The 22,043-nt window shown below is 38.1% G+C and overlaps 4 protein-coding genes across 5 annotated transcripts; 3 read left to right on the top strand and 1 right to left on the bottom strand.

Annotated features, from left to right (window-relative positions):
- Positions 1-1,369: 1,369 nt before the first annotated feature.
- Positions 1,370-4,650, top strand: LOC127351864 (60S acidic ribosomal protein P2-like). The gene is made up of 5 exons (XM_051379835.1): positions 1,370-1,492; positions 2,571-2,694; positions 2,803-2,851; positions 4,014-4,109; positions 4,529-4,650. Exons 2-5 carry the CDS (start codon positions 2,572-2,574, stop codon positions 4,606-4,608), a joined length of 348 nt encoding a protein of 115 aa, XP_051235795.1. The 5' UTR covers positions 1,370-1,492; position 2,571; the 3' UTR covers positions 4,609-4,650.
- Positions 4,651-7,702: 3,052 nt separating this feature from the next.
- Positions 7,703-11,257, top strand: LOC127351862 (ferritin, heavy subunit). Its single transcript, XM_051379831.1, has 5 exons — positions 7,703-8,011; positions 9,012-9,117; positions 10,054-10,200; positions 10,529-10,654; positions 10,799-11,257. The coding sequence occupies exons 2-5, from the start codon at positions 9,016-9,018 to the stop codon at positions 10,955-10,957; spliced, it is 534 nt and encodes a 177-aa protein (XP_051235791.1). The 5' UTR covers positions 7,703-8,011; positions 9,012-9,015; the 3' UTR covers positions 10,958-11,257.
- A 1,094-nt stretch (positions 11,258-12,351) lies between these two features.
- mcee (methylmalonyl CoA epimerase) lies at positions 12,352-15,553 on the bottom strand. Of its 2 annotated transcripts, none has more exons than XM_051379832.1 (3): positions 15,421-15,553; positions 14,375-14,715; positions 12,352-12,741 (listed from the first exon to the last, which is right to left on the bottom strand). In XM_051379832.1, the coding sequence occupies exons 1-3, from the start codon at positions 15,446-15,448 to the stop codon at positions 12,589-12,591; spliced, it is 522 nt and encodes a 173-aa protein (XP_051235792.1). In that variant the 5' UTR covers positions 15,449-15,553; the 3' UTR covers positions 12,352-12,588. The 2 variants fall into 2 exon arrangements, with proteins under 2 accessions (XP_051235792.1, XP_051235794.1); XM_051379834.1 differs by having other exon boundaries at positions 14,375-14,709; positions 15,421-15,513.
- On the top strand, positions 15,491-21,010 carry mphosph10 (M-phase phosphoprotein 10 (U3 small nucleolar ribonucleoprotein)). Its single transcript, XM_051379817.1, has 11 exons — positions 15,491-15,627; positions 16,631-17,279; positions 17,365-17,546; positions 17,635-17,800; positions 18,466-18,607; positions 18,722-18,789; positions 18,901-19,038; positions 19,127-19,234; positions 19,518-19,625; positions 19,716-19,946; positions 20,727-21,010. Exons 1-11 carry the CDS (start codon positions 15,542-15,544, stop codon positions 20,874-20,876), a joined length of 2,028 nt encoding a protein of 675 aa, XP_051235777.1. The 5' UTR covers positions 15,491-15,541; the 3' UTR covers positions 20,877-21,010.
- The last annotated feature ends 1,033 nt before the right edge of the window (positions 21,011-22,043 follow it).

Genomic DNA, 22,043 nt, shown 5'->3' with positions numbered 1-22,043 from the left:
CGAGCCCGGCAGCAGCAGCAGGGGCCGAGGATGAAGCAGGAGGCCAAACTGGACCAGGAGCCAAATCAGCAGTAGGAACAGACAAGGAAGAAGGAATTGATTCATGTTAATATACTGTACAGTAAAACACACATACACAAAAAAAGCTGCCGTCGGTGCTGAAAGGTGAATGGAGAAATAAAGCTGCGTTGCATCTTCACAAAACAGCAACCTTACCACAAAGAAGAAGTTAATTCCAAAAAATACAGATGAATTACAAAGTATACCCTCTGATGAGAAGATTTAAAGATTCCTGTCTGAAAAAGCATCCTCTCCACACAGATACTGCGGCAAAAATATCAAGACCCAAATGATGGAGTCACGACGTCTAGCAGAGATTAAATGTATCACAAGAAGACACAAAACCAGAATGCTGACTCAAGCAGCATTTACTGAGATGGATCAATCTTTTGAAAATGATTTGACAGCGATTGGGATATACCTTAGAATACATAGATAGATATAGATATACCTTAGGAGTGACATGATTTGGAGTGGCAATACCCTACCGGAAATGAACACTAGGAATCAATAGAAGAACATCTAATCAGTTAGTTGTTTATACAGTGGAGATGGTGTCAGTATGGGTTGTGTTAAAACAAATTTAAAAAACACTAGATGAAGTAAGGTTTGAATTTGATCAGATTCATCCTCAGTTCTGTTTTAGGTCATTCCATTCAAACAGCCGTTCTTCAATCAGTCACTAGAACAACAAAACAGAGAGGACATTTCTGTGGCTTCTAGTGCATGTAGAGGTGTTGGGAAATGAGAGAGTGGATATATTGGCAAAGAGGGCATCAAGGAAAGAAAAAAATGGAAGAAATAGAAGTTGAACCTGTAATAAAAAAACCAACCAAATGTCTTAAAGATAATAGAGACGGCACCGGGAACAGGAGAGAGGAAACAGGGATGTTAATGTGAAGATTGGGGCACTGTGAACTAAATAAAACACAGAAAACAGAAGAAAAACACCAGACAGGGTTGTGTGAGGGAGGTCAGGAAGAGGAGCCGAGGGACATGTAGTTTTAAGTTGTAGGAGGTTACAGAGAGAGAGAGAGAGAGAGAGAGACGATGAGGGGAGAATTGATGGAACGAGGGGTGCTTGAATTCACATTAAAGGGATTACTGAGCATTAGAGCACAGATTTGGGTATTGTTGGCCTTTTTAAAGGATACAGTGGTTTCCTATTGGATGAGAGAGATAAACAAGAATGTGTGAAAGTTGTAAAGCACAGAGGATAAAGTACAGGTTAGATCATAAATCTATTTTCTGATTCACACTCCGAGGCAGAAGGTGGCGCTAATGCACCCATAATCTGGATGCCTACCGCCTTAAAAGATGAAGAGGAGGAAGAAGAAGAAGCAGCGCGGTGTCTTCCGCTTTCATCCGGTGACGTAACTTCCTTTCTGTCCGTGCTAACCTCGACGTGAACACGCGTTCGTCTGTCTGACAAGTGAGTGTCTGTTTTATACTTCAATAAATGTGTAAATCACGGAGAGAACACGCGTGTTATACTAAGAAATAAGTAATCGTCCGACCCTGGTAGCCGAAGCAACCTTAAAGAGGAATTTTAACTGTATTTTTTAGCTTTTAAGCTCCGCGGCGTTGACGGCGGCGGCTAGGTTAGCTAATGTTAACGGTGCTGAGGAGCCACATGGGTGTAAAGACTGTAGCTGAGGTTGTTCTGCTCTCACATTGTACAATATTTGTCCGAGAATATGTAACTAGTGTTTACTACAGCAGGTTTATGCTAAATTCTCGCTAACATGCGGTTCGCGGTTCGCTCAGAGGCTCAACAGATGGATGCCTGTTGATGTTTCCTCTTTATGCTGCCTGAAAATCACACATGTGTGGTATTGTGTTATAATTGTGAGGCTCATTGTTCAGCTCAAACATTTGTATGTTAAAATCTCTGATAATAACATGTGATGTGCGAAAAGTTTTACCGAAATATCACTTATAGCTGTTGGATTAAGGCAAAAAAAGTTAAAACAAACTATAATATAAAACTAAATATACTATTTGACAGTGTCACTCTTTGTGCTTGCTGGTAAAATCCTAAAAATAGATTAAACAATTAAGAAGCTCAGCCTATAGATGTTTTTCCCTGTAATTTGCAAAGCAAGATTTTTTTTCTGATACACTATGTGATTGAGGTTAACCCTAAATAAATCTTAAAATCAGATACAAGCCACCAGTAGATGAAAAGTAAAGGATTTGCCTCCAGTTGCCAAACTTATAAATTATATTTTAAATAAAAAGCTTTAGTTAGAATTGTGAAATGCAAGGAAGGAGAAAAGATCCAGTTAGAAAATCAGATAAGAAATGTTGGCAGCAATGTTTGGTGTGATTTTTGGTTGTAGTGGATCCCCTAAGGACAGTGTCTGTATTTTATAATATATTAATATATTCCTTCAATCTGTCAGTATGTATTCAGAATTGCAGAACTTAGTCAGTGTTATATCTTATTTTTACGTAGAAAATTGAGAAATATGTTAAACGGTGGGTCTTTGTTTCTGGTTGTTTTTCAGGATGCGTTACGTTGCTGCTTACCTGCTCGCTGCCCTGGGAGGCAATGACAACCCTGAGGCCAAGGACATCAAGAAGATCCTGGAAAGTGTTGGTATTGAGGCCGATGACACACGTCTGGGCAAGGTACAGAGCAGTCTGCTCCTCGTTGTGTTTCTTTAGCAGTTCTACCAGCAGATAGTCATCTTCTTTGTGATCTTCACAAATGTCCTCTCTCTCTCTCTCTCTCAACAGGTCATCTCTGAGCTCAGTGGCAAGAATGTGAACGAGGTCATCGCCACAGGTGAGTGTACCAACGTGCCTTTTGATTCTTTGCTCAAATTAGTAGGTGTTAGTCTCCATTTAAAGCAGCATCTTTATACTGATATTCCTGTGAATTTATCCCAATACATCTTTAAGGATTCAAGGTTATTTTGTCATTACCAACGCATGGTTGTCGATTGAAATTTAGATATAGTTCCCTTTTAAGCTACTTTAAAAACAAAGTCTTTACCAGGATTACACAGTGGGGCCTCCTTTCCTTTAAAGAAAGTGATAGTTGACTTCTGTTGGCACACAAGAACAAAAAATTAAGAGTTTAAATAAACAATATTTACAATATTAAGCAACTTTGCTTCTCATCACTGGTTTCACTGCATGCTAAAAAAAGATGAACAGTGTTCTGACATTAGATAAGGTTGGAAATCCTAAAACCATAATTATTTTGTGATTAGGGTTATCTGTAAATACAAAATGGTTGATTCACGAACAGTTGTGAATAACAAGATACACTTCATTGTATGTGTGGATGTAATGTTTCCACCGGTTTCAGGTGAGACAAACAAATCACAACTTTTGACTGTATATCGTAGTATTTGTACTGTGACAGATTATCAGAATCAGAAATACTTTAATAATCCCAGGGGGAAATTATTTTCATTACAACACTCCAGATATACTAACAACATATATATATATATATATATATACATACACACAACATTCAGCACTATAAATAAATATATATACATACATACATACATACATACACACACAAGATCAAATGTACAGTATTAATGTGCAAAAGAATGATTGTCTATGTTTTGAGTCAGAATTACAGAGGGGGGGTATCTGACCCTCTGAGGGAGGCGTTGTAGAGATTGATGATCACAGGCAGATTATAAACTTAAAGTGCATGATAACAGTAATTGAGACAAAATTCTGTATATGATCGCAGGCAGGAGCAGTCTGTTCACTTAACTTAGCTAAAATGGTCAAATAGATTAAAGATGTTCCCACATTGAGGCCAAGAAAAGACTATTTAAGCTATTTCAGAGTACTAGTAGACAACTAAATTTCAGATTATATGTAATAACATAGTGTTTCTGACCTCTGTTTTGTCTTGTTCTGGCTGCTGAGTGTCAGTGTAATCACTTGTGTTTGTCTGCCAACTCGTGTCTCCTCAGGTTACGGTAAGCTGGCCAGCATGCCAGCAGGCGGTGCCGTGGCCGTTGCCAGCTCTGCGGCTGCTGGCTCAGGCGGAGCCGCAGCCCCTGCTGCAGGTGAGCATTGCAGCTTAGCACTGTGTTTGTCAGCATCACTGACACTTGGCAAATGGTGCTGTTACCTTCACCTTGTATGTTAATATGATTACACGCAGCCAAACCATTAGTTTTTGACAGAATTAAATGTTACAAATCTACACAATTTAAACCCGACAAAATGTACCTGATGGGTATAAGTCATGCAAGTAATCTGTTATAGATATTATTTCTTATGTTGGAGAAACTCATAATTTGTGTTAGGAAAAGTATGTGACCTCATATGAATTCAATTCATATTAACACCAAGAATAGTTGACCAAAGGTCAATAAAAATTATGCACAACTCGCCTTAAGTGACCTTTTATCAGAAAAGCTCTATTTCCATATTTTATAGTGATTATAGCAGGAAATTATATCAAGTGCTTCTTGTTTTGCAGCTGCTGAGGAGAAGAAGGAAGAGAAGAAGGAAGAGTCTGAGGAGTCCGATGACGACATGGGATTCGGCCTGTTCGACTAAACTTTTTCATAAGATGAATAAAGTTTATAAAAAAACTCCAAACTATTGAAATGTCTTCTGTCGAATGAAAGTTATATCTGTATTTAGTAGGGTGGGGAAAAGTGGTAACTGAGGTACAATGTGTGCTGCTTCCTGAAATAAAGCACAAGTAGCTGCTCATATCCCAAGGTTTTAAAATAATTAATTTGACTAGATGGTACACATTAATTTTTGTATATATTCAAAAACAAAATTTAAAAGGCCCAGTGAACTGCCTATTCTGTGTTAAATTGTAATCCTGCAGTAGTTGTGCTGTAGGACACCAGAGCAACTTAAATACTGCAGCTACATCTAGTTATTGGCTCATGAATGGTGTAATTGAGCCCAGTAGTCACCAGATGGCGCTGTTGAGTTCTGCACAGCTCACAGGAGGAAACGAGACACCGTCGGTCCTTAATGTCGGCCACTGTGGTTATTGTTGAATTAACCATGAGCATGAGCGTTGGTCCTCAACACCAGACCGTAGCCATGCCAATAAGCTGCATTATTTAATGCCACACACCGACCAACGGGTGACCAGCTGATATGCGTGTAGCTGCACGTAGACATCTCTAGGTGGTTCGTCATGTGATACGTGACGTCGGTTACGTTAGAGAGGCAGACCGTGAACTACAGACCTCACAGCGACCTTTAGTGAATATTAGAAAGTATTTTATATTTCATTATCAGTGATTGTTTCTATACTTTATGACCCTGTGGTAAAATTATATGACATGTACTTGGTTTTTGCTGTGTGTTATGCTATCAGGACTAATACTCATATAGGTAGTCTCTAACAGCCCTTTTAGACCCTTTCCAAACCCCCTTTTTACTATATACTCATATCTTTTAGTTTAGTGGCAGTACCACAATGTATAAATACTAAAATCCTGAATTCAAAACTTAACTTAAGAACAAGAAAAAGTATTAGAAACAAAATATCCTCAGAGTAGGCCTACTGAAAGTTAAATAAGTCATACAGAATGGCCTATTTCAGAGTAATGTGTATTATATGCCTATAATTTACAGGGTTATCATTACTGATACATTATTGGATTATAATTATTGATATATTGATGTGTAACCATCACTTTAATGTGGAAGCTGTTAAAGGGGTGGCTAATTTTAATTACTTTATATAAATCTTGGTAGCTTATGAATTATACCCCCAGGGGCCAACAAACTTGTATTGTAACCTACTATCATAATGTACTTATTGATTCTATTTAGTGTCAATAATCTGAATCTGCAAAGTAACCAGTCAATAAAGTTATCAAATAAATGTAGTGAAGTAAAAGGGGAGGGGGAAAACAAACGTTATAGCTCATTACAAAAGAGCTGTTCAACTAATCGAATGTTCAAATTCACAGTCAACATCAAAACCAATGAATAACACAGGCAACTTATTTCAATAGTGAATTCGTTATTACCACTTCCCTCTCAAACATCATTGCTTTGATTGCCATGGCAACCGCTAATGTCATTTTCAACCGTAGTCCATGAGCAGTGTGTTTTATTTGTTTTATTAGTGCCACGTCACTGTAACTGATGAATATTATTTACAACATCACAAATACAGATAGAGGATGACTGAACTGTCTACTTGCAGCCATCATTGCCCTATGAGAAAATGGTCTAATACACAAATCTGAGGTATAGTTTTTTTGTTGTTAGGGCAGCACTTTCTAATAGACACAATGCCTACAAATCCATGCTTCTAAGCTACCAATGCCTAGTATAACTATGGCCCCAAATGGAACAGCTAATAAATCTAATAAATGGATCTTGGGGGGTGACACAATTATTATTATTATTTTTTATTAACCTTACTTTGTCCCTCCACCTCCCTGTCTTGTTCAAATGCATCAGAGCTGTTCTGTCTGGTGACCTATGATCCTTTATGCCAAACTAATACAGTGTGTCTCAATAAGCCAATTGGTCATGTCCTGGTGTGTGACTAGTTTGTTACTTAATACACAACTTTTCAAGTTTTGTAATGCCACTAAAATACAGTTGAGTCAGTAGATGGAAGCTCTATGTCAGTGTTTTGGATTTTTTTGAGTTAAATGGAGGACAGAGGGTATTGTCTACTGTAGAGATTATTAGTCTTCTGATCTTCTGATTTTAGGTTATATAAATGAACTTGATACCTTTCTCACACTCTAATTTTCCTATTCTGCCAAAACAATTGAGCTAGGTTACCCATTCACAATCATGGGATAGGGGCACCACATTATTCTGTCTGGGGGGATTCAGATAAACAGCTGTATTTTGTGTGAAACCACAGATGTTTCATTTATTAAACTTCAGTCCATGACTTATCATTTCTTAGACTCATTAGACAATTTAATGATAAATCCCCCTTATACCAAAATGCAAACATAAAAGTGTTTTACTTATCAGCAAAATGTATATACAGACTCAAAAGTAAAAGGCTGTGTTAATTTGCATTATTGGATTATTTTTATTCAAGATTAAAGATTCAAGAGGTTTATTTATATTAATATATTTATATTATTTAGGTCATATGCCCAGTAAGAAACACACTGGTTTATACATACAATGAAAATCCTACTTTGCCCCACTCCCTTTACACAACAGTACAACAATAAGACAAATACACAACACAAATAGAAGAATAGGATAAAGTTAAAATATAACATATAACTTAAAGGGCAGTGTACAGTAAACCTATTAACGTAAAGCTGGTCGAGGTGGACTTAGATGAACTGCTTTATACACTGCAAGTAACTGATAGCTAAATCTATAATGTATTATATGTCATTCCCCAAATCAAATGGTTTGAATTATATTTATAAGACAAATAAGTATTAACTTTAGCTGTCAGATCAATCCAATATTTTGAAAAACGGAGGAATGTTAACGTGGTAAAGCAGCTGTATAAAAAAATACCCATGTACACAATTATTACAAGATTGTACTCGAGTAAATGTACTCAGTTACTTTACACCACTGCGGAAAAAACCCTCAGACCCCGAGGAGCTTACCAAAAACACTAGCCCCGCCCCTTTTCCGGTCAGTGACGTAACGGACCATACCATCTGCTTAACCGTCGACGTTCGAGCCGTTAGCCCGCAGTGGATTGTCTCGTTCGCGGACAGTGAAGGTTACCTGCTTCAACAGTGCTTGAACGGCAACCTCTCGTCTGTCTCCACACACCTCCAGGACCTTTGAATCGACAACATCAAATCAAATTTTTTAATTATCTTTAAAAAAAACAAAACAAAAAAACATCCGTTAAGCTAACGTTATCTCGCACACGTTTAGCCCGCTTGCTAGCTGTAACGTTGACTGTTTTGCTAACAGCGCCAACCACTCGGGACAGCTTTCTTTTCGACCTCCTGACAAGAAGAACAGATATTAGGTAAGAGTACACCTCCGAGTTTTCTTCTTATCTTTCTTATGTGTGTGTTTACTTGGTGCTGGGGCGGTTGTTTATCTCCTTGACCCCCACAGCCCTCCCTCCCCGTCAGTGTGGCCTTGGCGCAGTTTGCGCTCCAATAACTAAACTAATCTCTTCAGGTGTGCCACACAACAACAACAACACAGCAGTACTTTATTTAAGTACTTTATATTTTCGCGAGTTAAAAACATCCCTAATGTGCTTTTGACGCATCTGTAGTTAAAAGTGTGTTCGCTACATACAGCTGTTCAGGTTATGTCATGCTAAATTATATGTAACCGTGCCAAACAACGTGATACTTGGGTAACCATTATGTCTGGTATCGTGTGTGTGTGTGTGTGTGTGTGTGTGTGTGTGTGTGATGACTTGCTTTTATTGACGGAAAGGGCCTATCGATTAGGATACAGTCATATCATATTGCTTCACAGGCTCGGCAATGCAGTTATTGTAATGTTAGTAATAATAGTTACCCACTTAGTCACATTTTTACCTTTTTTGCATTTGAATTAAAAATAATTTTCACACTGAAGACTGACTTTGATATGATGCCAGAGTAAAGTGATAGATATCCTCTATAAAATTCATAATCAATTTAAATTGACCTTTTTGATTAATTGTTTAGTTTCTACTTTAAATTTCACAGGGTAATTTCTCAAGAGGTCTTTTTTTTGTCTGACCCAACAGCCAATATTTGATTTACTACGATGTTAAACAGAGGAAACCAGCAAAACCACACATTTGAGAAGCGTGACCCACACAATGTTTTGCTTGATAAATAACTTTAATGATTAACTGATTGTTATCGGTTGGTTGAATAATTGAGTAATGGACTAACTGTGTCAGCTCAAATTGTGATTTATACTGCGTGGACTTATATCAATGTCTTATGTTACACACACACACACACACACGTGAGTTGTAAAAATTTTTTTTGAATTGCGGTTCGTTTGCTGTGTTTCAGAACCATGAGTTCTCAGGTGAGACAGAACTTCCACCAGGACTGCGAGGCTGCAATCAACAGGCAGATCAACCTGGAGCTGTACGCCTCCTACGTCTACCTGTCTATGGTGAGAGTCCAATAGGTGGAGAAAAGTGTTCAAGTGATTGAAAACCAGTTGAGTGAGTAGAGATGAGCGGGTGGAAGAGCTGATGATAGTAAAGGTGGAACATGTCAGCGTAAAGGGGAACAATTACGCTGATACCCATTATTATCGAGAAGTAACCTCAAATAGACTGTTTTGCTGTTATGTAACTGCCGTGCTGAGTGGGCTTATACACCGTGTATCCTCATACACCGACTCAAGTGCAGCCAGTGTGCCAACATCCTTCACGATGTGAAAGCACGTGGGAAGTTTGGAAGAGAGTCAAGTGGCCCGCTGCCATTATATAGAAAAGACACCATCAGTACAGCCATTTTCATTAAACATAAACTGGTGAAAAATGTGGGTGACTTTTTAGGTGTCCGTTTGATATTGTGTGTGTGTGTGTGTGTGTGTGTGTGTGTGTGTGTGTGTGTGTGTGTGTGTGTGTGTGTGAGTGAGTGAACTGAGGTGAAATGAATGTTGTGTGTCCAAGTCATAAAACAAAGGTTGAAGTTCCCTTTGAAATCATTTGCAGGGACAGGGCAGAGAGTGTATCAGCTGCCCTTAAAGCACAGCGCTCACCTATTGATCCCACACACAGCTGTGTAAAATGTCTTACCCATGTTACATTAAAACTCCCAATTTTTTGCTATATTTAAGAGCAGATTCACCAGATTTATATTGCATAAATATAAATGTTTTGTTTAGTTGAGACGATTTTGAAAGTTCTGTATTTTATTTGCCATACCTCTAGGGGTTGAAATGTTTTTATTACCAGCACTGTTAATGATTAAAAACAAACAGCTAGGTAGTTGGGTTTTTTTTTTGTTTTCGGACACATTTCAGGACTTTTTTTTTGCTTCAGCTGAAGGAAATGGATGATGTTGAAAACACCATGATTCCCCTCTTTCCCCCTCGCAGGCATACTACTTTGACCGGGATGACCAGGCATTGCACAACTTTGCCAAGTTCTTCCGTAATCAGTCACAGGAGGAGCGCGAGCATGCCGAGAAGCTGATGAAAGTTCAGAACCAGAGGGGGGGAAGGATCTTCCTACAGGATATCAGGGTATGAGCTCATATTTGATCCTATACATTTGTTTATTTTAATTTTGTGTGTGTTTTTAACTTATGCCTTGGGTGTGAGGTTTCTTGTTCTGGGCTGTCGTACGTCCCGCGTTCGGGAGGGCAACATAAGGACGTATAGATACAGAGGGCGTGGGTGTTCTGTGCTGCTTATCTTTCACTGACACACAAACACAACCCTTTTAACGTTTGAGTTAAACGTTAAACTGTAACCCACTTTGAAATAATCGGAAAGCTTTCTGACCAGGTTGTCGTTGGCCTCCTCATTTAGTAGGCGTCTCACTGTTTTCCTGACCTGCTTTGTATTGCAGAAGCCAGAGAGGGACGAGTGGGGCAGTGGCATCGAGGCCCTTGAATGCGCCCTGCAGCTTGAGAAGAGCGTCAACCAGTCCCTGCTGGACATGCACAAGCTCTGCTCTGATCACAATGACCCACATGTGAGTATTAAATCGGGAGCTTGACGGTTGCACAGCGAGGCACTTAAAACATTTTTGTTCTTTCATGTCACATTTTAGTTTTAGACAACCGTTAAATTCATTGAGTGTTTCAGCTCCTAATCCGATTGAAACTCTTTCTTTCAGTTGTGCGATTTCATTGAGACACACTACCTGGATGAGCAGGTGAAGTCCATCAAAGAACTGGCAGACTGGGTGACCAACCTGCGCCGCATGGGGGCTCCTCAGAATGGCATGGCCGAGTACCTGTTTGATAAACACACCCTGGGCAAAGAGAGCAGCTAAATCCCTCCAGATCACATTTACAAAAGCTTTCTATATATGTATATTTGTATCTTGTTTTCAAAATATCAAGCCATGTGCATGATACTGGCTAGTCACTTAAATCTCTTATATTACTCATGTAGGTCATTATTGCCATTTCCTCCACATTAGTTATTTCTGTAATCCGGTTCTCCGAGCTGTGAGCTACCTTGCACCTCTCTCTCTGCTGCTCTCTATGCCTATATCATAACTATGTATCTGCTGTGTTTTATGCCAGGAACTGTTAATCCAAACAAATAAAAGGAACCCTCTGGATTCTGATTAGTCTCATTTTTTATTTATGTTGTCTAATATTAAAAACAGAAGTTTCATTTCTGAAAAACTCCCCCACTTATAGTATTTGTAATCTGTTTCACTTCCATTTACAATTACAGAAGAAAACGGAACTAGGCAAACACCTGATGCATTTAGTAAAATGTTCCTATGTCGCAATAATAAAGTCTCTATTATAGGGTCAGTTTTTATATCTTCCCAAATGATGTTTTTAAAGATCTGGCTATTGTAGAAAAGGACAACCTTTTGGTATTTGAAGACTCCGAAGACTGGTCATCAAGACAATCACAATATTTAAAACTGAATGTACAGCACATAATTACCATTTGCCTCAGAGCCTGCGGTCTCCAGAAAATATACACCAGCAGCTTGTTGTGAAACTAATTATGATCATCTGCCCTTCACGACTTAAGGCATTAACAAATTGCCAACAGTCTCTTTTGCTAAAAAGCAATACAGTACTTATTTTATGATATTAAATTGGCAAAGACCTCGGAACTTACTATATTTCATAGACCGTTTTGATCTGCTTCAATCAATGCTTCCAAAGGAGGAAGTATAATTAGTGATCAGGGGATTTCCTGATGTTTGAGACTACCTGCGTCACCGAGTTCCTCTCCTTTTGTAATGACACATTCCCGTCATGGATACAGATTATTGGCACCGACGGTTGTCACTCCCTCTAGTTGTGACTGCCAATAACAATAAATATATTAAGTGTATTTTGACATGCTTTAAAGTGATACGCCATTAAGAATCTACTTCAATACAGGAAAAAAACTTTTTTATATGCACTATGCATACTGCATACCAAGGAAAAACACTGAGTGAATGTCATCTGCATCACACATGGATGATTTAAGATTTCTGGCCAATTTGACTATTTCCTCACCTTAAAAAAGTTTCTAATATTTTATCTTTTTATACCTTTGTTGGAAATAGTGTGCCATACTATTTGAAAACTTGACCCATACAAGTTACAACTGCATGATTAAGAAAATGTCCTTTTGTAATTCAGTACAGCCCTTTTCATTTTGGAATCTGCATCAATGTAGTGAAATCATGTAAAAGTACACAATATCTGTAAATATACACCTCACACCTTAATTTATTCCAAACAAACCAGGATAGTCAAGAACAGAACTGAAACAGACCTAGAAGAACAACTTTGAGGCACCTTTCTGAAATGACAGGATCAAAACCTAAGTACTAATATTACAAAATCAACCTTTGTTATCCCAGTGATCATCACATTGACTGGGGAATATATATATAAATGTGAATTAACAGCTCCCACAATCCTTGTCAGACTGAGCTGTTCACGCTTCCTCAAGCTCCACCAGCACACCGTCACAGTCTTTAGGGTGGAGAAACATCACTGGTTTGCCGTGAGCACCTATTCGAGGCTCTGCTGACAGAGTTCTGATGTTCTTCGTTTTCAGGTCGACTATTGCAGCGTTAATGTCATCTACCTGCAACCAGGAGGAAAACTTAATTATTAATCTAAATTTGGTTAGTCTGATTTACACTCCATTCATACTGATGATCTTTAAATGCACAGTAAAGTGTAAACATGTAATTTATTAGCTGTATTAAAGTGTTACACAGAGCTGAGGATTTTAAACTAAGGTTTAAAATGTGCAACTCGTTATACAGAAAAAACACACCACTGCACACTAAGCTGTCCCTTTCAACCCCAAACACAAGTGTAGTTTCAAATAGCACTTAGACTTATGCACAACATGTTTGTAGTGGCTTTATTGCCATCATTTGCCATCAAATTAGCGACTGATTTGTTTGACAGAAACACATAAAACCACATAATACGTTGCACATTTCACAGTTCACAAATAAAACTGTCAGTGCTCTCTGGTGGACAATATTGTTTCTGCTATTGGTTGACTATTGCATACATTTGTTTTCTCATCATTGCTTGTTACTTATTGGTCGATCTGTAAATCATCAGTGATTTATCAGTTTAATAAAATAAATGTGGTTTAGGATCCCTAAAAAAAGGGAACCAAATGCACCAATATTCCCTTAAACTTCATCAAACATGTTTGTTTCTACTTCTGTTCTTCTACTAAAAGGTAAAAGCTGATAGTTTAAAACTGCAAAGTCTCCAGACTTCAGTCCAAAATAGCACATTCGGGATAAATTGGAATCTTGCAATTTATCAAATATACTAAACTATAAAATAAACTATAACATTAGACCAGTTTTTATCAAATGGGGGTACGTCTACCCCTAGGGGTACTTTGGAGTACTTCAATACTTCAGTGCCTGACATCTAAAACAAAAGTTAATCAAAAAAAATATCAGGCATGTATAATTCCTAAAATAATTATACAAGTTTAATTTTAAAAAAATGTGTTTGATAAGCCACATTTTATATTCAATATTCCTATTTTTAATGCCTGTCGTAAACGGTCAGTCGCAGTTCAATGCAACTACCATGCGGTCTTAGTGTTAATGCATGACAACAAAGTGATGCAGTGATGGATTCTAAACATTTGAAATGAAGTATACATTTAAGTGTTTTTCTTAATAACTCAGACACTGATGGTGCGACACTGTATTGAACCTATTTAAGTAATGAAAAAAGTTTGAGAAACACTTAATTAGAAACTTGGACTCTTTAAACACAGAAGTCTCTAATAATATATGAATAATACATTCCACTCAGGTGTGTCAGTGCCATCGGGGCCTTGGTGTCGAACTCGTTCACAAGAGACATTTTGAAATGTCACAGTTGTAATTTCAAAAAAAGTTCTCGCACACAACAAAGCCTTGCTGACAGTTGCTTAAGATAAAAAACTCCTGACTTGAAAAGACAGTGGAAGAATCTTGGACACTGTGTATTTAGCTACTTTGGTTTCAGGATCCTGGTATGGTGCATGCTGGCTCACTGTCACGGCTTACTGGGACACTTGAATAAGACAGAGCCATCAATAATGTAACACTTGTGCTTTTCCAAGATGGACAAGTGAAAATGTCTGCAGTGAACATTGCTGGCTCACTTACACAACTGCTATGACAAATAACAATGTTTTCTTCTCAGGCTTATCTGAGGGTTAGGGTGAGTGTCATCAGTGTCAGTCTCACCTCAATACAAATGTGGTGCATCCCTCCAGACTTGTTCTTCTGTAAGAAGCCGGCGATAGGGCTCTTCTCCCCCAGAGGATGGAGCAGCTCCAGCTTAGTATTGCCAAGCTCCACAAACACTGTGTAGACGCCGTGCTCGGGCAGGGGCACCTTGTCGCTCACTGTGGCCCCCAGCACGTCCCGATACAGAGCCGTGGCCTTCTCCATGTCAGGGACGGCAATGGCAATGTGGTTCAGCCTCCCCAGCTTCCACAGCGACCCAGGAACACCCTGATGGAGGGGTGCTGTGGTTGAATGTGCCCTCATGAGTGTGATACGAGAACATCTGGAAAGACCTGCCACTGAATAAACAGATTCAAATACAGTGAGATTATGTCAAACTAGAGCTTTAACATACAGTTTTCTCCTTGTTTGAATTCAAGTAGCATCATGGTTGTAAGAATAATTTTATTTGAGGATCATGCAGTATGTTCTGCACCAGCTTGTTCCAGCTGTTTACAGTGAAATATTTAAAGTGTATTGTGCATTATTATACAAGCATTTTCCAAACTTTTGAATCTCAGCTAGCCTTAAAAATAAAGGTCTTTAGGTTTGAACAATGTTTGCCTGCATAGCATTAGTTTAACGATACACATACAGTGGGTTAAACGCGGATCAAATACTCCATTAGGACAGTACAAACTCAAAAATGTCTGTTTCAGAGTCTCGTTTCAAATCGTAATTGAAGGAAACATCTGTATACTAGTGAATAAGACTGGACGAAGATCAAGACAGAATCAGATTAAACTGTATTCATTCAAGTTATCTTTGCATGCTTTCGGATAAACAAAATACAGTCACTTTTTGTTGACACGAAACACGAAAAGTACCATGTACCCAAACGCTGCACCCATAATGTTAACATATGGTTTAACTAGACAGTGAGTTACTGTCTTACAGCTAATGTTCAACAATAAATCAGAGGTTGAGGTTGATAATTACTATTGCAGAATACAGGACAGAAAAGCATGTGTTTGTTAGTTAGATAATTATTGACACAAACCAACCTGCAACCTTCAGCACGGCGGACGCCATGTTTGTATCTCGGAACCAAAAACAAGCAGCGGAAGAGTTTCCCGGAGAGCCTGTTTACTTGCGACACAGCCAGCCACACATGTGAGGGAAACGATGGCTAGTGGAGAAGTGTGGAGCGTGCTGGAGGAGTGCGTAAAGAAAATAAACGTCAACACAGCACATCCAGAAAACTTTCTGAGGCAAGTGTTTGCTGTCTTTTTGAGTTTTTGTTGTTGAAAACTTGGTGAAATGTCGTCTGCGCATGCTTAAAGAGAAGCGGTTCAGCAAGCTAACCCTTAGCTGAAGCGAGCTAGGTGCGTGAGCCGATAGCTTTAGCAGCATCATGCTTCGTTTAATGGGTAGCAAGCTGTCACAGTCAACTGCTTGTATTTTCTTTAAAGATGGGTAATTCTTATTTATTTGTATTTCAGGGTGGGAGTTTGTATCGGACATTACACAAGGGCTCTCTAGTCTACATTTAAACTTGGTGTCAATGAGGAAAAGGCTGAGCATACAGCGTTAACATAGTTGTGTTTACATCGGTAGAGTAAACAAGTAACAATCTGTACAATACTATTAAAGGCTGCACGTGATATAGTTGGTGGGATTTTGATACATGGTGTATTGATAAGTAGCTGCTGTGGTGCATCAAAATGTTACATGATCAACACAAGAAGGGCGAACTTGAGTCCTAACTTTATTTATTCAATATATACCATATAGATTTAACGGTGTAATGTAGGTTGGGGCTCTTTGATGGCGACTACAAAATGTTTCCCAAGTTAAGATCAATGAAAGATGTCCTAATATAAACTCAAATCTTGTTGGTCTGTATTAATTCAGGGTTCAACCCAGGAAATTAGTAAGCAGAGGTGGCTCTCCACCAAGCTTCTGATGCATCTCGATCAACATAATTAGTAGATTAGTAGAGGTCTAAACAGTCAACATACATTAAACTTATTTGATATATTAAAAAAAGACATTACTCCATTACAACTAACTCTGTACTTCTAATGCCTAACGCTAAAAGTAATTTTTGGTACCATACATACATATATCCTAGTATTTAAGATCGCAAAGCATTGATCTGCACCCAACTTCATGGGTGTCTTTTGGGGGAAAAAAAACAAAACAAAACAGTCCTCTTGCTTTTAATAATACACCAGACATGCCATACTGATTGTGTGTTTTCTACGTTTTCAGCCTTCAAGATGGAGTGGCAGCAGACTTTACCTCTCTCACTAAGACCCTGTATGACCTCCACAAAGCTCAGGAGCCTGCAGATTTTAAAGGAAGCCCGTTGGCTCAGCTGGTGGTGGAAAACTTTGATGAAGAGCAGATCTGGCAGGAGCTGGAGCTGCAGAACAATGCTGTACTGAAACACTTTAAAAATGCTACTGACGAGGCTTTGTCAGATGCAACATTGATGCTGCTGGTAGAGGAGGAGGAGGAAGAGGAGGAGGAAGAAGTAGAGACTGATGGTGAAAGTGTGGATGAGGAAGAAGATGAGGAGCAACCACCAGGACAGTCTAAGAAAATGGCTGCGAAGGCAGAGGATTACACGGATGAGGACTCTGATTTAGACTTTGACGTGGACGCTCTGGAGAAGCGAGAGAAACAGAAGAAGGAGATCGGAAGGAAAGGCTCCAAAACAAAGGTGGTTCCCTCGGAGGTTGATGATAAGTTCTTCAAACTGTCAGAGATGGAGTCGTTTCTTGATGATATGGACAAGCGAGAGGGAAAGGAGGAGGATGAAGATGCCCTAGACTACTTTCAGGACCTGCCCTCTGACGAGGACGATGATCTTGACCTAGAGCAAATACTTTCTACCAAAAAGCAGAAGAAAACCACTGTATGTATTTCACCACTTATTCTCACCTATTTTATTCTGTTTAATTAAATTGTTTATTGTGTCCTAATGGTATATATATTGACAGGAAAAGAGCTCCAGGAATCTCAAGTACAAGGACTTCTTCGACACTGTGGATAGTGAACCAGCTAAAGCAGATGACCAGTCAGATGGCGGAGATGACAGCATGGCTGAAAGCCAGGAAGAAGGTGAAGAAGAAATAGATGACGAGGAAGATGATTATGATGGTGAAGAGGAGGGTGACGATGAGTAAGTGTGATTAAAATTATGTAATCTGTATAATTCTGTGTGGGAGATGCACATTTGGTTGAGTATGTTTGTGTCTACCCTTTGCCAGGGTTGGCGAGAGAAGTCAGTCCAAAGCATCTCATAAGAAAGTGGCCTTTAACCTCTCTGGGGACGAGGACAGTGAAGGGGAGGACATGGCGGACATTTTTGGAGGAAAAACTCCAAGCTCGGCGAAGTCTGAATCAAAGTCGTCATTTGAGAAACGGCAAGAAAAGGTAATGAGGTTTAAAGTAAGCTTAGTTTTACACTAACTGTAGACCACAAATATGTAAATGTAACAGTGCTGTTTATAGGGCTGGGTATTGTTTGAAAAGTTTTGATACGAGTGGCAAAAACATACGAGTTTCAATACAAAAACAATACTTCATCAACAGTATATATACACAATCCCCTTTTATGTTTAACAAAATAAGCCAAACGACTCCAATGTAGCAGTGGTTATTTTTGTCTGCAGCCATTCAAGAACTATAAATAAATGAAATGCAAAACGTATGCATCAAGCAGGAAATGTCTAATCAATGAATACGAGGAAGATGAGTACGAATCTGACCAGGTGTTCGATGCCAAATTTTGTTTTTAAGTGTTCTTAAAGGGCAGTACAAGATGCACATTTCTCTCTGCATGTTTAATCTACTACTGCAGACTGAACGTTAATCTGACGTCCTTCAATTCAGACTTGTGGTGGTGACTTTTACATAACAGTGACCAGCCCGCTTATTCAGACAGGTGACTGACTTGTGAAATTGCCAACTTAACTTAAAGGTGTGCATGTCTGAAATGGTCTTGAGAATCCTTTAAATCCACAAATCTGTTACTTCCTTGCTTGTGTTTTCTGCCAATAGTGATTATGATTATACCCTATTATTGTTTTAACCTACAGATGACAGAGAAGATCAAGGAGCTGGAGAGCGCCGCTCTAGGAGAGAAGCCCTGGCAGTTGTCAGGAGAGGTGACGGCACAGACTCGTCCTGAGAACAGCATGCTGGAGGAAGATGTGGAGTTTGAGCAAACATCCAGGTTTGGTGAGTGACTCCAGCGTTTATGTTGTTTGATTAAGGTTACTATTAAAATGGCGATTATTTCTCTCTGTGTGCTGTTTCAAATCATACAACAACATTTTTTCTTTTCTGTTTTAGCCCCTGCTATCACGGAGGAAACCACATTACAGATCGAAGACATCATCAAACAGAGAATTAAAGACCAGGTTAGTCAGAATAACTTTTTAATAACATAATATACTTTTTATATTTGGTGTTTTTTTTGTTTTTGTGTTGCCTGATTATAACCCTGTTGCTTTGACTTGTGTTTTCGTAAGGCATTCGATGATGTGGTCCGCAAAGAAAAACCTAAAGAGGAGGTGTTTGAGTACAAGAAGAGGCTAACATTGGACCATGAGAAGAGCAAGCAGAGTCTAGCAGAAATCTATGAGCAAGAATACCTCAAGCAGAATCAGGTTCGACTTTTATCTTGCTTTCTCTGTTACTCCAACACACAGGAACCTGCGCTACATCTATTCTTTTTTTATTTTTTTCTCATTTCAGCAAAAAACAGAGGAGGAGAACCCTTCCCATGTAGAAATTCAAAAGCTTATGGACACACTCTTCCTGAAGTTAGATGCTCTCTCCAACTTCCACTTCACACCTAAACCTGTAAGTATTGCTTCACAGCACTGAATGAAAGTCACATAATATGCCAAAAATACTGAGATTGATTGTCCTATTAGAAAGATTCAGAAATATGTAGAAGTTACCATATTAGCACTCACCAAAATCACAGGCTTATTTTTACCCTGGATCTAACTCTGGTTAGGGACATCTTCAATTTAATGTGATTCTTGCAATAAAAAGATTTTAAAAACTAATAATATGTAAAACATAACAGGCCAAAATAGAATTGCAATGAACTGATGTTCATGTTTCCCATTGTCTACAGCCTGTTCCTGAGGTCAAAGTGGTGTCTAACCTGCCATCCATTGCAATGGAGGAGGTGGCTCCAGTCAGTGCTAGTGATGGTACGCTGCTCGCACCAGAAGAAATCAAGGTTTGTTATAAATCTGTTTTTAAACATCTATTTTGATCTTGGTATATTTAGTTACACAGCATGTCTAATAATACTCTCCTCCAACGAAAGGAAAAGAACAAAGCAGGAGATATTCTGGGTGATACTGAGAAGACGTCAACAGACAAGAAGCGTGAGAGACGTCACAAGAAGACGGTGAAGCGTCTAAAGATCAAGGAGAAAGAACAGAGACAGAAACTTAAAGAGGCCAGTACAACTGGGGAGACCAAAAAGCTATCAAAGGCTGAAGTCACAGAAAACCTGAAGAAACTCACAAAAGGAGGCAAAGCCACGATACTCAAGGTGAGTGTTTTTTCTTATGTTCCTTTTTTCATTGCTCAGATCTGTATGCATTCAGTGCCGGTGTTTGTCTCAAAGCAGGAAATCAACACATTTACATTTATACATTACATTTACTGTAATTATATTATTATAATTGTCAATATTTATTCATTATTATTATTATTATTATTATTATTATTTGATTATTTTATTTGTTTTACATTATTCAGTATGTTATTTCATTGAGCAATTCAGAGAAAATATTGTACTTTTTACTATTTATCATATTTATTTGACAGTGACAGTCAGAAGTTACTTCGGTGATAAAAGTACACACCAGGCTTCATGAACACTATAAAATATGATGCATTGTCACATATAAAGCTACACAAATGTATATAAAGATTTTTACATTAAGATTTTGTTTACATATTAAAGCAGCATTTTGCTGCATAAGAAGTACTTCATATACATTTAGTTAACAATACTTCAGTATTTGAATGCAGGACTCAGTACTTTTTACATTGAGGTATTGGTACTTAAGGGTTTCTGTACTTCTTCCACCACTGACTGAATCAATAAAATGTGTAGATAAATAGTTAGAGCAGTCAGTTGAACCGCTGCTGCATATTGCCATCACAAATTATCTAGTTTAAGTCGTCGAACTGATTGTGCTGTCTATGCTTCCACTACCACCATATCACACTTTTGTAATGCCAAAATAAACATTACATTAATTGTTAGATAATATTGTGTATGTTCCCAAGGAGACTGTACTAACATGGTGTTCCTCTATTTCAGGACGAAGGAAAGGATAAGGCTCTGAAGTCCTCTCAAGCCTTCTTCTCTCAGCTGCAGGACCAGGTCAAAAGTCAGATCAAAAGTACAAAGGACCAGTCTTCAAAGAAGAAGAAAAACAAAGAAGTTTCTGTCAGCAAACTCAAGTTATAGAAACTGGGTGTTTGTTGTGGAAGATCAACGTTTTATTGTACAGATTCTTTTTAATGAGAAAGCTGCAATATATTGCAATCTAAAAGTCCTTGTTAAATGTTTCCATTTTCATTAAAATAAATCAAGTGCCCAGATTTGTTTGTGTCTGTTTCACTATATGTAGAGTAGTAGTAATAATAATAATAATGCATTTTCATTCACATGAAAATATAAAAGCACTCTCTTTTGTGTAAACATAATTTTACAGTGCCTGTCTGAAGACCCATAGTTGTTCATAACACCAGTGGAAATAAATAAGAATACACTACACAACAAAACACTAGGTACTCATACATGTTTTTATTTGTTGTCTGTGTGCGCACAATTGGAGAAAACGTCAAGAAGTCATCAGAAACGTCTGACTGTAACAATCTAGGTGAGCGTATGCATTAGGCTGCTAAACTCCAGCTCTTTAATGTTGTATCTAGTGGAGGTAAACCTAATTTTGTACTGTAGGGTAGTTAACTCACGTTTTAGAGGCTGGTAATATATTGTATGGAAAAACTTTTTATCTGCCAAATAACCAGCAACTGGCTGTCAAATAAACATAGCTGATTAAAAATAGTTGTGTTTTTTTAATGTGTAGATGTATCAAGTAGCATAAAATGGAAACCATACCTGAGAGCAGTACTTGAGTAAATTACTTCCTTAGCTTGTGCAATGTTTTGCCTGTAGTTTAGTACATGTAAGTACATTTGAAATACAGAAACATTTAAGGTAATAAGTAGAACTACTTAAAGAAGTCTACCTACCTATAGTATATCAGTACGGTGAGCTATTTTGAGTCACACCTGTGGTTGACTCCTGTTTGACTCAATTCAATTAATTCAAATGGCTTTATTGGCATGACGTAACACTGTATATATTGCCAAAGCAAGTGTTTGGAATTAAAAATAACAATAAAGGAAAACAACATTTACAACAAATTAATTATAATCTAGTTGGTAATACTGTAACTGATTGACACAATCACAGTTACAATCAATCAATCTCAGTCAATTAGTAATTAATTACAATCAATTAAAACAGTAGTAAAGTAACAGACTACAGTTAAAACAAGTAGTCTGTTGTCAATATAACAGTAATAACAAATTATTAATTATAATATATATAATATTAAAATATATT

The sequence above is a fragment of the Dicentrarchus labrax genome, unplaced genomic scaffold (assembly GCF_905237075.1).
Source record: "Dicentrarchus labrax unplaced genomic scaffold, dlabrax2021, whole genome shotgun sequence".
Taxonomy (NCBI): Eukaryota; Metazoa; Chordata; class Actinopteri; family Moronidae; genus Dicentrarchus; species Dicentrarchus labrax.
This window is presented reverse-complemented; position numbering and strand designations above follow the sequence as displayed.